This window comes from Urocitellus parryii, chromosome 14, assembly GCF_045843805.1.
Source record: "Urocitellus parryii isolate mUroPar1 chromosome 14, mUroPar1.hap1, whole genome shotgun sequence".
Lineage (NCBI taxonomy): Eukaryota > Metazoa > Chordata > Mammalia > Rodentia > Sciuridae > Urocitellus > Urocitellus parryii.
The window spans coordinates 2,437,260-2,453,508 of NC_135544.1; the positions used below are offsets into that span (position 1 = coordinate 2,437,260).

The window sequence follows — 16,249 nt, forward strand, 5'->3', positions numbered from 1 at the left end:
GCTGAGGATTGAACCCAGTGCCTTGTGCATGCTAGGCAAGTGCTCCACCACTGAGCCACAATCCCAGCCCAAGACCTTGTCTCTTAAAAAAATATATTAAAAAGGGCTGGGGATGTGACTCAGGTTTAAATGTCCCTGAGTTCACTAGCTGGTACTAAAAGAAAAAACAAACAAACAAAACTGAGTTTGATAACTGTACTGTAGTTACATGAGAGAATATTATTGTTCATAAGAGATATACTGAAGTATTTAGGAATAGATTCTGAGTCAGAGAAATTTAGATTCACCTCCCATCACAGGTACTCTTAGCCCCTTAACCTAAGAGTCAGTTTCTTCATGAAATCGGGAGGCTGTTTTGTTCTCTTTTGCTGAACTGGGGATTGAACCCAGGGGCATTGTAACACTGAGGTTCATCTCCAAACCTTTTATTTATTTTTAATTTTTGGTACTGGGCATTGAACCTAGGGTCACTTTACCTCTGAGCTGGATCCCCAGCCCTTGTAAATTTTTAATTTTGAGATGGGGTCTGACCAAGTTGCTTAAAGTCTCACTAATTTGCTGAGGCTGGCCTAGAACTTGTGATCCTCCAGCCTCAGCCTCCTAAATTACTGTGATTACAGACATGCACCACCAAGCCCAGATGTGAGCCTATTTTTATTGTACCCAGAAATCACTTCAGAAAATTTTAAGAATCAGCTTGAGTTAATTAGCCTGGTAATCTTCACATCACTAGTATTCGAATATAAAAAACTGAGGCTGACAAAAAGGAGATAAGCAAGCCAAAGAGAATGATAATTTAAAGGATGAGGAAATGAGCCAGCAGGAATTGGAAATAGTAAGCAGTGTAGTGTAGATTGAGTGGACAGTAGGCAGCTGAAAGGGAGTAATAAGAGATAGAGTACTGGAAAGCCTTGGTTGTAACCAGAATGTGGTGTTTATATTTTAATCCACAGGTAATAAGGAACACTGGAGATTTCTCAAAGATGTTTTTCCTTGGGAATCTGAAGTGAACTGCAGAAGGTGAAACTGGAAGTATAGGAGGCAAAGGTAATTCATGGCAGTATGGAGAACAGATAAGAAAGAATAGATCCTAGAGTTAAGGAGTGAAATTGGGTCAGACATAGTGATGCACACTTGTAATCTCAGCTATTCATCTACTTAGGATATATATATCCATTCATTCAAAAATATCTACTGCAAAAAAATTTTTTTATACTGGGGATTGGGCTCAGGGGTGCTTAGCCACCCCAACCCATTTTAAAGTTTTTTATTTTGAGACAGGGCTTTCATAATTGCTGAAGCTGGCTTTCAACTTACAATCCTCCTGCCTCAGCCTCCTGAGTCACTGAGGTTACAGGTGTGCACCACTGTGCCAGTCTACTTAACTATTTTTTGCAAATGACTCTATAAGGTACTAAAAATACAGTAGTAACTGAACAAACATATCCCTGCCTTCATGAGCCTAACAGTGTAGTAGAGAAGAACAATATTTAAGTAAAAACTGCATAATTGTTATGTAAAATTGCTGAGCTGTGGTTATAGCTCAGTGGTAGAGTGTTTGCCTAGCATGTCAAGGCAATAGGTTCGATCCTCAGTACCACATAAAAATAAATAAAATAAAGGTATTGTGTTCATCTTTAAATTAAAGACTGTGGTAAGTCCTCTAAAGGAGAAGTATAGGGGACTATGAAAGAGCAAACCCAAATATAGTCAGGCTTTTAAATGTCTCCTGTATAGTCTCCTTTATAGACACCTCTGTTTTCCCTTTTCCAATAAATCTCAGATCTTTTCTGAGAATCAGGAGAAGCAGTCTTACAGAAATAGTTAAGGGGTTTCTGGGTACTGCATTTTAAATGGACTTTCTTTAACTATTTGTCTTTGGGTTAGCTCCCTCTTTACCTGTACTCATTTTCAGAGATGCTTCCAATTCCTTGGTATTCTGAAGATTTTGTATGTAATCATTTTAGTGTATAGCATTTACCTATGGCTAATTTGGGTTCTATTTTCATGAGTCTGATAAGTCTTTGCCACTTTTCCATGTTATCCTCCAAGTTTTTTTTTTTTGCCTTTGTAGTTTTAGTTTCTGTTTTTTTTAAAAATATTTTTTTTTTAGTTTTAGATGGACACAATACCTTTATTTTATTTTGTTTTATTTTTATGTGGTGCTGGGGATCAAACCCAGTGCCCCATGCATGCTAGACAAGTGCTGTATCACTGAGCCACAACCCCAGCCCTCAGTTTCTGTTCTCTTCTTCCTTGTATTCTTGTGGGCTTGGACCTTTTAACATCTTTTTTTTTGGTACTGGGGATTGAACCCAGGGGTGCTTTATCACTGAGCTACATATCTCAGCCTCTTTAAAATTTTATTTTATCTTGTTAAGTTGATTAGGGCCTTGCTTAAATAGCTGAGGCTGGCCTCAAACTTTTGGTCCTTCTTCTGCAGTATGATCAGAAGGCACATTCGATTAAATTGTTTAAGGAATTGTCTTTGGGTGATTAAAAAAATCCATGCACATTCTAAAAAGAATGATGAGAACTTACTTCAACCACAGAGTTGCTGGAATTACAGGTGTGTACCACCATACCTGGCTTAACATCTTTTTGTGGTCATGTTAGTGAGTTTTTCAAAGGAAGCAAAAGTTGCCTCAGGTCTTTGTCCCTTCAAGTGAAAATAAGCTGGGCACAGTCCAAAGCAGGAGAATCACTAAGTTGAGGCTAACATGGACAACATAGCCAGACCTTGCCTCAAAAAAGAAAACACATGGCGCTGGGGATATATCTCAGCTGGTAGAGTGCTTAACTTGAATGGGTCCCATCCCCAGCACCGCCAAACAAAACAAAACAAAACAAAACAACAACAACAACAAAAAAAAAAACCCACATTCTTTGTAGGAAACTTAATATTTGGTCAAAAAGGGAATACATAAATTATAAAAACAGTGTCAGTTGCCAGCACCACAAAAACAAATACTGTGATAAAATTCCCAGCATAAGCCAGAGTTCTAAGTCATTGAGTATACTATCCACACTAATAAACTTCATACTTCTCTTGTTAGTTTGTCTTGTATGATAGGTATATCAACTAAGAACTAAGATGGGCAGAGGTGACCTTTAGCCTCCCATACATATGCATGTGATATATGCATACTGAAGTATTTTTGGGAAATTGTACTAATGTTTTCAACTTTGAAATGCTTCAAAAATAAGATTGAGGAAAAGATGGAGGGTTTGAGAGATGCTAAGGTTTTGATATGGCTTGAGTGTGTTCCTCCAAAGGTTCATGTGTTAGAAACTTGATCCCTAGCATGGTGGTCCTGAGTGGTGGTCTAATGGGAGGTGGTGTTAGTCAAATTTTCTATGAGAAAATATCTGAGGGGCTAGGGATGTAGCTCAGTGGTAGAGCACTTGCCTAGCATGCTTGAGGTCCTGGGTTCAATCCCAATACCACAAAAAAACCTGATAGGCAGGTGTGGTGGCTCACAACTGTAATCCCAGGGACTGAGGAGACTGAGGCAGGATGATTGCAAATTAAAGCCAGTCTCAGCAATTTAGCCAGACCCTGTCTTAGAATAAAAAGGGATGGGTTTGGGGCTTCAGCAATTTATGGAGACTGTCTCAAATAAAATTAAAATAAAATAAAAAAAAGGGTTGGGATGTAGTTTAGTGGTAGAGCACCCCTTGGTTAAATCCTTACAAAAACAAACAAAACAAAACACACTTTTTACCTATCCTCTGAGATACTACTCAAAATTACATCAAAGTAGCATTCTCCCTTAATTGCACTTAAGAAACTCAGTTTAAGTATTGATCAGGTTCTCTGGTAGTCTTTTTGTTGTGGTGGTTACATTGTAAGAGTCAAAGCAAATCTGGAGTAGTTGTAAACTTCCACCTTTTGGTCCAGATAAAAATTCTATGTCATCATCAATAGAAGATGGAAGTTAACAAGGAAGAAAAAAATATCTGAAGGAGGAAATCATACCAAATGAAGCTGGTAAGAACCATAGAACTCACCCCTTTCCCTGGCCTCATGTATAATGGACATTGGATAGAAACAGACAGCAATGGGAACATCTGAGTGAGTCAGTATGGTTTCTTGGTAAGCCATGTTGTAATTCCTTATTAGTTTCAGACTGTGCTTACATACTTACTATATATACATTTTTTTCATTGTAGGGGACTAAAACCAGTGCCTTGTGCATGCTAGGGAAGGGTTCTACCACTGAGCCACATCCCTAGCCCTGCTTTGCACCTTTTTGCAGACTAAGTTCTTGGCCTATACACAAAGTAGTTTTGGGGCTGGGGTTGTGGCTTAGTGGTAGAGCATGCGCCTTGCGTGTGTGAGGCACTGGGTTCGATCCTCAGCACCACATAAAAATAAATAAAGGTATTGTGTCCATCTACAACTAAAAAAAATATTTAAAAAAAAATCTGGCCCTCTCACACAAAGCAGTTTTTGTGATCCTTGCTCCAACCTACCTCTAAGCACTTCTATTCAATCTTTAAACTGCAGCAACAGGGGGTTGGGGGTATTGCTCAGTGGTAGAGTACTTGCTTAAACTGCACAATATTTTAATTACTGGTGGTTCATCTGCACTGTTTCCTAAATTTGAAATCCCATGCTTTCTCTTAAGATCCTGCTGCCCAAATTCCTAACTTCTATTTTTTTTTTTTTTTTTTTTTGTGGTGCTGGGGTTTGAACCCAGGGTCTTGTGCATGCTAGGCAAGCACTCTACCAACTGAGCTACATCCCCAGCCCGCTAATTTCTAACCTTTAAAGCACACTTTAGGTATATCTGCTTATGAACTGCTTCCCCAGTCTACAGCATATGGTTCTGTAGTACATAACCTGTCAGAGCACACAGGTACTATATTGTATTTATGTGTTTACAGGGATATATTTCCCACCAAATCAAGTTTCTGTGTTTGTTTTTCTTTTTTGCAGTACTGGGGATGGGCACCACCACACCTAACTAAGCTGTTTCTTGAGGACATTAAATAACTCACATATTTGAACTTCCTTGAGTTATATAGTAGTAGGCAAGGCATGGCATTCAATGTTACTTGAACTAAATCAAAGGGTGAGGCCAGGTGTGGTGGCTAGGCCTGTAATCCCAGCCACTACAAAGGCTGAGGCAGTAAAGTTACAAATTTGAGGACATCCTTGGATATTTAGCAAGACCCTATCTCAAGATGAGCTTTTGAAAAGTTTGGGGATATAGCTCAGAGGTAGAGCATCCCTGGGTTCAATCTGGGTACTACAAAACAAATAGAAAGGTGAGTGGGAGGTTGATGAATTGGTCATAAAAGGGAAATTATGTTGTTGCTGTGGGATTAAACCTGGGGCACCCTACAAGTGAGCTAATTAAAAGCTCTTTCAAAATTTCACTTGAGACAGGGTTTTGCTATTGTCCAGGCTGGCCTAGAACTTGCTATCCTTTTGCCTCCCATTGGGATTACAGCCATTCACCCCAGGCCCGGCTGGAAAAGGGAATTTTGAATATGAAATCTTGTTGTTTGGGAGGACCTCCATAGCCTAACTGAGCTGTAGGTTCAGAGTTGCACCAGAGGTGAGTCATAGGATGGCAATGAGGTCATAAAATGAGGCTAAGGTTCACTCATTAACAGTAAGGCAAAACTGAAAAGGAGAGGAAAGGGTGGCAGGTATACAGTATCAGGCATTAGGGTGTGTGGGAATGGGCAGGTATTTGGTGCCAGGGCCCACTTCAAAAGAAGCCGCAGGAACTGTTGGGGAGATAAGCTGCTTAGTAAGCTAGGATCTGAAAGCTCACAATCACCTCCTACTACCAAAAGGTGAGGGGCCAGGCCACTTCCTCACAAGGTCAACTGCTCGTGCACTTTCCCTTCATCTTATTTCACTCTCGAGAGCTCTTTTTAGACGACACAGTCAAGACAGACCGACAGCTTGCTCAGCCTCCAGAAGGCCACCACCCTAAGAACCCTGGACATCATGTGATGGGGCGCTGACCTGGATTTTCTTCTGAGACCAGAACTATGAGTTCAAAACCAGAGGGGCTTAGCTCAGCCTGACGAAGGAGCCAGCCTCGGGGTCCGGTCCCCAGCAAGTTCCCGGGGTAGGAAGGACTCCGCTCCGCCCTCCGAGAAGGCGCCTCCGGAAGGGGCGGGCTCTGTCCGAGTCGCGGGGCGGCCGCCGCTATGGCTGCTCGAGGGGTCGTGGGCATTTTCTTGCTCTCTGCGCTCCCCCTTTTGTGTCTGGAGCTCCGGCGTGGGATCCCGGACTTAGGTAAGGTCGGCTTCTCCCGCTGGGCGCTCACAGCTGGGACGTTTTCACGTGAATGTCGTGTAGAATCACCTGGTTCCTGGCGGCGGCGCCTCCGGGCGGCGGGGACTACGATTCCCAGAGTGCCCCGCGCCCGGCCCCGTCCGCCTGAGCCGACTCCGATCCGGGTTCCCTGCAGACCGGGCCAAGTTTTGTGGGGGTGGGAGGGGACTAGAGGCGAGGCCTGAGGGGACAGAGCACTGTACACCCAAAAGTATGACGAGTGCTGGGAAGGACCCCAGCAGGTTGATAGGATGAAAGCTTTCTGAGGAATTTAAGTAGAGCTTTATTTATGTGGTGGAGAACCGTGCCCAGGAAAAGCCAGTGGGGGGGGGGGAGGATATTCCAGGCCAAAGGAGTATGGTAGATTGGAGGAAAAAAGATGAAGGTCGTTGTGGCAAGATCGAGGACTGGGGTTGGCTGTGGGAGTCTCAAGATAAAAATATTTGTTCAACCCCAATGATCAGCCAATCACGAAGTGCAGTCTGTTATCTCGTTGATTGCTCTAGTACCCTGAGCGTCTAAGCCCCCAGGGCACTGAGACGGGGAAGAGAAGTGACTTCTTAGAGATTTTGAAAAGGTCATTGTGGACTCTCGGTGGAGAATGTTTTGAAAGGAACCTGCAGTTGAAAGCCGTGAGGCAGATTATCCTTGTATATCCCGTGATGATCTAAGTCGTGATGATGGTCTGGACCAGGGTAACAGATTTGGAAAGATTTGATATATTGACAAAGTAGAATCAACAGCTCTGTCGATGGATTGATGTTTGGAGTGAGGGAAAGGAAGAATTCAAGCATGACTCCTGCCTAGGGGATTTGTAACGGGGATTTGTAATTTCTGAAAGTTGTCCTAGCAGGATTACTTTCACCTTCCCTAAACTCCAAGGAGAGGCCTTATTGTAATAATCCAAATTCTGAGGAGAGGCCTCACCTGAATACTTTATTTAGATTCAGAGAACTTTGATGGTCTTTGTAACACTCTTCCTTGGTAACTAACTGCAAGAGGTCAAAAATCCATTGTGATAAGGCTTTGACCCTTATTGAGGAAGGACCCACACAGCCTGTAGCCTCCCTGCTTCCTTATCTCACCATAACAACCCTTCACCCTCCTGAGCCCAGCATGTTAGAGATTGAAGGAGTTACCCCCTGTATCTTCTTTAGGGCTGGCTTTGAATAAACCTGATTTCTTTCCTGCCAATGCTGGGCTACAGAACATGGGTCCAGACATTTGAATTTTGTTAGTAGTGCTGTTGGTGAAGAGAAAACTGGAAGGAAAATTGTAGAGGTGTGGAGGGTCAGGAATTGTTTTTTGGGTATAATTAGTTCACATGTCAGCCTCTCTTCTTATCATTATCCTTGTATATCTCCATTCTTTTTCAACACTTCCTCCTCTCCTCTGGAAGTCAGGGCCCAAAAAGTGCTTGAAATAAGAAGTGAAATAAAACACTTTTAAAAAATTTACAAGACTCTCCTTACTCAAGCTGTATTGAAAGATATCAAGACCTTTACACAGATGATATGCAGAGAAGTGAAATTTACACTCATCTTTTATTACAAAATTCACCTGCTTCCTCGCCTTTACAGCAGTCATTCCTCTATTCCTTCAGCATTTAGTTTTACTACTGAGCCATGTCCTGAGTTCTTTTAGTGTTTTATTTTAAGGAAGCTTATTAAATTGCCAAGGTTGGCCTCAAACTTGAGATCCTTCTGCCTTGGCCTCCTGAGTCACTGGGATTACAGGCATATGCTACCATGCCCGGCTCCTTTAGAATCTTTCTACTTTTCCCTGATATTTAAGTCACTAGTCAATGAGAAGGACACTGCTTAGCTTATCAAAGGAGACCTGTTCCCCCATCAGCTCTGATCTCTGGGAAATGTACTTCTTGAGGGTAGCAACCACATCTAATTTGTTTTGTATTCTCAGAATTTATTGTCTAAATTAAAGCTAGGTTAAGAGTTCCAGAAATTGCAAGTGGGCTCCTGGTGGAGCTCATAGTTCCTGAAATTTTTATTTGACTAACTTAATTAACACTTTTTCCTAGAATCCTTTGTTGTGAACTGGTAATTTCCTTTGGATTCTTTTTTAAAATTTTCTTTTACAGTGCTGGGGATTGAACCCTAGGATGCTCTACCACTGAGTTATATCCCCAACTTTCTACCAAAACATTTTACTTAAGCTAAATATTTTGAGACTGCTTCCTCAAATTTATTATCTTTCAAAGTGCCCTGCTTTTGGTTTCTAGAGTTTAGGTACCAAATAAACCTTTATTTAAACATTTTTAACTTGAAAGTAGTACACACAAATCTATTTTTTTTTTTCATGTTCCTATGTGATATATCCATTTTGCTTCCATATTATGAAACATCCCACAACTCAATGATTTTTCTATGTAATAGTACTCTAGGTATTATATTGCTTTTGTAATGGCCAGAGATAACCCAGATTTATTTATGTGTTCCATCAAACATCTGAATCAATAGTTACTACCCTCAAAAGTTGGAGGAGCTGTGATGTGAAAAGAAAAAAAGATCTCTAAACAATTTTAAATTGCAGTTTATAAAAGAAGGAATAACATCTGTTTTCTGTTAAAAATAAAACATTTAAGGGGCTGGAGATGTGGCTCAGCGGTAGCGCGCTCGCCCGGCGTGCGTGCGGCCCGGGTTCGATCCTCAGCACCACATACCAACAAAGATGTTGTGTCCGCCGAGAACTAAAAAATAAATATTAAAAATTCTCTCTCTCTCTCTCTCTCTCTCTCTCTCTCCCCCTCTCCCCTCTCTCACTCTCTCTTTAAAAAAAAATAATAAAAAAAATAAAACATTTAAGTCTATATCTATACATTTTTGTAATTCCTTCTTTAATCTTTAGTTAAGACAAACTATGAGCCCTGATCATGTTGGTATCATGGTTCATTCAAATCTCTACCAAGTAACTTTTTTTTTTTTTTTTTTTTTGGTGTCAGGGATTGAGCCTAGGGGTGCTTACCCACTGAGCCATATCCCCAGCCCTCATTTATTTATTTATTAATATTTATTTAGTTGTAGATGAATATAAAGTATATTTATTTTCATGTGGTGCTGAGAATCCAACCTGGTGCCTTACACATGCAAGGCAAGCGCTTTACCACTGAGCTAAAGCCCCAGCCCTCCCTTTTTATTTTTTATTTGAAATGGTCTTGCTAAGTTACATAGGGCCTTTCTAAATTACTGAGGATGGCCTTGAATTTGCAATCTTCCTTCCTTAGCCTCCTGAGCTGCTGGGATTACATGTGTGTGAGACCATGTCCTAAAAGAATAACTATATTTAATAGAATTAGAATTGGATGAGATGATACTCTCATAGTTTGATTTCCAGTTATGTAAACGAATTTTTCCTCTTCTCTGGGTAGAAAGGAAAGTACGACTTATACATTATTGATTATTATGATATTTATAATATAGCTGATCACCATAATTATACCAGAAGACGTTTATCTAGAATTAGTTTCTGAAAACTTATTCTGGTGATGACAACCATGATTAATTTTAGTGCACAAAGGAGAATATTTGGAAGAAATCCTAAGACAGTTGCATAACTTAATTTTATTTTTATACAAATAATCTTCTGTTATTCTTACCAAGAAAAGTGTGTTTAATTTTAATTTTTGTTTCTTTAAAAGGAATTAAAGATCTCTTCATGCTGTGTGGCCGAGTTTTCTTGCTGCTTGCTCTCCTTACTTTAATTATTTCCATGGCTAACTCATTGATTAACTCATTTAAATCTTCCCAACCTTATCTGAAAGGTAAGTTTATTTATGCTACCCTTTAAACTTTTCTATTCAGCTTTCTTTACTTATTCTACAATATTACACAATAATAGCCAGTTTGCCATTAATTTGAATAATGTATAACTATATTGACGATTATTTTGTTTTGTTATTATTTTTTTGTTTTTTATTTATTTGAGAGAGCATCTCACTAAGTTGCTGAGGACTTTGCTGAGTTACTGAAGCTTGGCCTCCTGAGTTGGTGAGATTACAGATGTATGCCATGGCATATGACCTTGATGATTATTTTGAATGGATTATAAATTCCAACATTTTAATGAGAAACTACATTTTCCTTATATATATTTTTGAAGCTCTGTCATTTTTAAGTTTGTTACATTCTAAATTCTCTAATTTTAAATTGTACATGTGTGTTACTTAATTATTTGATACATACAATTTGTAAAACATTATACAATGAGTAGGTATATCTGCCATTAATCTCTAACACCCTTTCATCCTAATTTTTTATTGCAATTACAGCAGTTTTTCTTCAGGCACCTAGGTCCTGTATATAGTTGGGTGCCTAGGAAATCATGTTCATTCTATTTTTGTTTCTGTTTGGGCAAGTGAGAGTTATGATTCTTTAAAAAATATTTATTTATTTATTTATTTTAGTTGTAGTTGGATACAACACCTTTATTTCACTTATTTATTTTTGTATGTGGTGCTGAGGATTGAACCTAGGGTCTCGCATGTGTGAGGTGAGTGCTCTACCACTGAGCCACAACCCCAGCCCGAGAGTTTATGATTTTTTAAAAAAAATTGTTCTAATTAGTTAAAAATACATGACAGCAGAACACATTTCAACTCATCGTACACAAATGGAGCACAACTTCTCATTTCGCTGTTAGGAGTCACACTGTTTGTACAATCATACATGTACATAGGGTAATAATGTCCCTCTCATTCCACCATGCTTCCCACCCCCACACCTCCTTCCCTCCCCTCATTCCCCTCTGCCCAATCCAAAGTTCCTCCATTCTTCCTTAGCCACTCCTACCCCACCCCCTCCTCCTCTATGGATCAGAATCTGCATGTCAGAGAAAACATTTGGCCTTTGGTGTTTTGAGATTGGCTTATTTCGTTTAACACGGGTAGTCTTCAGCTCTATCCATTTACCTGCAAATGCCATAATTTCATTCTTCTTTAAGGCTCAGTATTCCCTTGTGTATATTTACCACATTTTAAGAATTAATGATTTTCTATAGAAGCCTTTTAAAATCATATTGTGCCTGGCGTGGTGGTGCATGCCCATAATCTCAGCGGCTCAGGAGGCTGAGGCAGAAGGATCTAGAGTTCAAAGCCAGCCTCAGCAACAGGCACTAAGCAACTCAATGAGACCTTGTCTCTAAATAAAATACAAAAAATGGCTGGGGATGTGGCTCAGTGGTTGAGTGCCCCTGAGTTCAATCCCCCGTACCCCGCTGTCTCGAGGAGGCAAAATTGCGATGTATGTAGTCGAGGGGAGAAATAAAGAATGTCCATATGCTTCTGCTCCTTTCAATGCTTTATTCACTCAAATTCCTCAATACAATTTCACTCTATAGGTTCTTAATCAAGAAAACGACAATCCTTAATGCTAGGCACTGTTATCAATTGACAATTCACAGCAAACAATTCTAGATTAATTCTAAGCACTGCAAAACACACTTAATCATTACAGGCTAATGACAGACATTCCCTTTGCAGGCTAAGTTCAAATGTCAGATCAGAAGTCTTAAGCCTTAAGCTTTATGTCCAATAGATGCACACTCACTCAGACCGCAGTGATCAGGTCCAGAACCAAGGCCAGCTTTTTGTGGCGTGGAGTGGACCACTGGTTGAGGAGAGGGTCTGGGGAGAAATTGCGGCTCTCACCAAGTCCAGACAGGTGGTAGAATTTGAGAGCAGTGAGGATCATGCACGCAGAGGATCAGGATCGATGACAAGTGATGGGAATGTCAGGTCCTCATCAGGCTCTCCAGCTCGAGTATGTCCTTGTTTGGGCTGGCTGAATCCCTGTTCATTTGCTTTGTTTTTGACCCCCTTTTAAATCCTTATTAGCTACCACCGGATTTCTCAGTGACATCATTTACCCTGGGGTCAGAAACATCTGGTCTAGTGGTCTCCACCCTGATCTTCTTGCCTTTCCCTCTTATCAGGCAAGGACAGCCTTCCTGGGGCTTCACTCTATTTATCAGGGTGAGGGGAAGTAACTTGTTTGAGGCCTTACTGGAGGGCTCTGTAGGTGAGCCTGGTGAGACTGCAGGTTTCAAACCACAGTTTTTAAAATGGAGTTGCTTAGACTCAGGCCGAAGGCCATCCTCACACCTCCTCCCCCCAAAAAACACTCCAATATTGTACTTGGCCTTAGAACAGATGAATCTTAAATTTTTTTAAATATTTTATCTTTTGGGGGGTGGTACTGGGGATTGAACCCAGGGCCTTGCACATGCTAGGTAAGTGCTCTACTACTGAGCTACATTTTATATGCAATTAGGAAAAAGGTCACCAGTAATGAATTTGGTACATTATTAAAAGTTGTTTATTTAAATGTAAATAAATAAGAAAATGAGCAGTGCTTAATTCAAAGCCTTTTGCATTATTCATGAAAAAATCCAGGAGTGGTGCATACCTATAATCCCAGGGGCTTGGGAAGCTGAGGCAGAAGATCGAAAGTTTAAAACCAGTGTCAGCAATTTAGTGAAGCCTGGAGCAACTTGGTAAGAGCCTGTCTCTAAATAAAATGTAAAAAGTGCTGGAGATGTGGCTCAGTGCTTAAGGACTTCTGGGTTCAATACCCGCTACCAAACAAGCATCCATTTGGTAATCCTTTTCAATCCAAACATAAGTGACAACACAGATGTTTCAGGGTTTCCCAGTCATAACCCCGCCCCCCCCTTTTTGGAAGTTGTTTGGCTTCTTAAACTTAAAATGACTCAGTTGGATTTAAAAATTTATTTATTTATAGATTTTGAGAGTCTCACTAATTTGCCCAGGCTGGTCTCGAACTTCAGATGCTCCCATCTGAGATTCCTAAGTGGTAGAGTGCTTGCCTTGCGTGTGTTGAGGCCCTGAGTTTAATTCCCAGTACTGAAAAAAAAAGAAAAAAAAAAAGAAAAGACAAACAAAAGAATCAAGCTACATACTTAAAAGGGAATTGGGAGTAGTGGCACATGCCTGTAATTCCAGCAACTCAGGAGGGTGAGGCAGGAAAATTGCAAGTTCAAGGCTATCCAGGCAATTTAACAAGACTTTGTCTCAAAATAAAAATTAAAAGCACTGGGGATGTAGCTCAGAGGTAGAGTGTCCCTGGATTCAATCCCTAGTACCAGAAGAAAAAAAAAGAGGAGCAAAAATATTTTTTCTTCTCATTCAGTGGATAGTAACCTAATATTGGATCAGTCATTTTAAGAGCTGACAAGCACACATACCTTTAAGGACTTTTACTGTCATGTTTAATGGCAACAGATGATACTTCATGCCTGAAGTGCAGCATTCTACACTTCACATTGCAGTAATGGGCTTCCATGCTGTGCCTCAGAGCTGCTGAAACCCTTTTGGGACCTGCAGAAGAAAACTCATGGAAATATTCTGGAAGCCTCTTTAGCAGAAACTATTACATACAATAATACATAGTGGAGAATTGTTTCAGAACAGAGCCTTTAAGATTTTATGTGCAGATTTCTATATTTCCAAGTGTTTGCATGTACTTCATTTTTATTACTTGAAAAAATATAATCTGTTTTTCAAAGGCTACTTGTCTCTTCAAAAATGTTAAAATCTACAGACTGTGCCATGTGACTTATTGATACTTGGGAATTAAAAAGCATGTTTATGATTTTGATGTTTTAGAAGAAGAAGAGAAGAATGAGGAAAGACAAAAACTTGTGAGGAAAAAACAACAAGAGGCACAGGGTGAAAAGGTAAAACAATTTCTAGAGAGTAAAACAACACTTATGCTTTGTTGTTAGTAGAAGTTTAAGAAAACACAAAAATTTGTGATAAAACGAGGCACATTGAAAAGGTAAAGTGTCATTTTTAGAGAGTAAAACATTTTAGAAAACAAAAACATCTGGGGCGTTTATAACTGAAGTCTGTTGCTTTCTGTGTTTTCTACTTAGATTTTTAAAAATAATATTCAGGGCAAATTCATGATTTTAAAGTTGATTTAAAAAATTTTTTTTAGTTATAGATGGACATTTATATATATATGTTAATACTATATATAATATAATATAATATTAATATATATATATATATATATATATATATACCTTTATTTGTTTATTTTTATGTGGTGCTGGGGATTGAACCTAGTGCCTCACACATACTAGACAACTACTCAAACACTGAGCCACAACTCCTGACCTTTCTTTTTAAATATGTATTTTTTAGTTTTAGGTGGACACTATATTTTATTTTTATGTGATCCTGAGGATCAAACCCAGTGCCTCATACATGATAAGTGAGTGCTCTAGCACTGAGCCACAACCCCAGCCCAAAGTTGATGATTTTTTTTTTTAATATTTATTTTTCAGTTTTCCACGGACTCAACATCTTTGTTTGTATGTGGTGCTGAGGATTGAACCCAGGCCGCATGCATGAGCGTGCTACCGCTTGAGCCACATCCCCAGTCCAAAATTGATGATTTTAAAGTGTACAGGTTCGTGATTTTAAGATTGATTATTTTAAAATGTACAATTTAGTAATCTTTTTTGGGGTACTGGAGATTGAACTCAGGGGCACTTGACTACTAAGCCACATCCCCAGCCATATTTTGTATTTTATTTAGAGACAGAGTCTCACTGAGTTGCTGAGTGCCTTCTGTTGCTGAGGTTGGCTTTGAACTTTCGATCCTCCTGTATCTTTAACCATTGGGGTTAAATACAGGCACTACCATGCCCAGCTCAGTAATGTTTAGTATATTTACAGGGTTGTGCAGCTACTTAGTACCTCTATCTAGTTCTAAAACAGTTTTATCACCTCAAAAGAAAACCCCTCAGCCCATTAAACACTTATACCCCATTACCCTCTCCTCCTATTCTCTAGCAACCACTAATCTGCTTTATGTTTGTATGGATTACCTGTTCTGGATATTTCCTATAATTATAACATGTTAACTTTTTCTGTGTGACTTCTTTAATTTAGCATAATATTTTATAGGTTCATTCATCCTGTAGCATCCTTTTTATGGTTGAATGGTATTCTGTTGTATTGATGTACCAAAATTTGTTTGTTCACTCATTTGTTGATGAACATTTGCATTGTTTCTACTTTTTGTATAGGGAAAATGTTTTCTTCTTTTTTTTTTTTAAGAAACATTTTGTTATTCATTTTTTTAGTTTTCAGTGGACACATCTTTATTTTTTTTATTTTTATGTGGTGCTGAGAATCGAACCCAGCACCCTGCACATGCCAGGCAAGCGTGCTACCTCTTGAGCCATATCTCCAGCCCTGTTTTATTCTTTTACCATTGAATATGATGTTAGCTATGCGTGTTTTTAATTTTATTTATTTATTTATTGCTATGCAAGAGAACTTTATCATAGGAGAAAGTAAAGTAAAACTCAAGCAGAGAGAACAACTTTGTGTTTTTTTTTTTAATGTTATTGTATTTTTTATACTTTTATTTATTTGTGTGGTGCTGAGAATTGAACTCAGTGCCTCACACATGCTAGGCAAGTGCTCGACCACTACACTACAGCCCCAGCCCTTGCTATGGGTTTTTGTAAATTCTCCGTATTATATTGAGCCGATTTCCTTCTGTTCTTCATTTTTGAAGATTGTGTGTTGGATTTTGTCAATTTTTTTTTTTTTTTTGTATTAGAGGTGGAACCTCTTATACAAACGATTTAAGCACATCTGTAGGCCTTAATTTTTTATTTTGAGACAGGGTTTCACTAAGTTGCTTAGGGCCTTGCTGAGGCTGGCTTTGCACTTGCAATCAACCTCCTAAACTGCTGGAATTACAGGTGTAATCGAGCCTGGCTTAAACCTTTTTTTTTTCCTTTAATTGAAATGAGCACTTGCTTTTCCTCTCTGATTCTATTAATTATTACTATCATTATTTTTGGTACTGGGATTAAACCCAGTGGTGCTGTTCCACTGAGCTATATCCCTGGTATTTTGTTTTGTTTTGTTTTAAATTTATTTTTGAAACA

General features: G+C 39.2%; 1 protein-coding gene and 1 non-coding gene across 5 annotated transcripts in view; one reads left to right on the forward strand and one right to left on the reverse strand.

Annotated features, from left to right (window-relative positions):
• The first annotated feature begins 953 nt into the window (after nucleotides 1-953).
• Nucleotides 954-16,249, forward strand: part of Ubxn8 (UBX domain protein 8) — a 36,631-nt gene continuing 21,335 nt past the window's right edge. For 3 of the 4 annotated variants that reach the window (XM_077792407.1, XM_077792408.1, XM_077792410.1), the window contains exons 1-3: nucleotides 6,126-6,262; nucleotides 9,957-10,079; nucleotides 13,941-14,011. In XM_077792407.1, the coding sequence (XP_077648533.1) occupies nucleotides 6,175-6,262; nucleotides 9,957-10,079; nucleotides 13,941-14,011 (282 nt within the window). In that variant the 5' untranslated portion in view covers nucleotides 6,126-6,174. Of the gene's footprint in view, nucleotides 1,048-6,125; nucleotides 6,263-9,956; nucleotides 10,080-13,940; nucleotides 14,012-16,249 lie in introns of those variants that run through there. The other variant, XM_077792409.1, reaches the window with a different exon arrangement.
• Trnaa-agc (transfer RNA alanine (anticodon AGC)) lies at nucleotides 4,679-4,752 on the reverse strand. Its single transcript has one exon. It is a non-coding gene; the product is annotated as a tRNA-Ala (tRNA).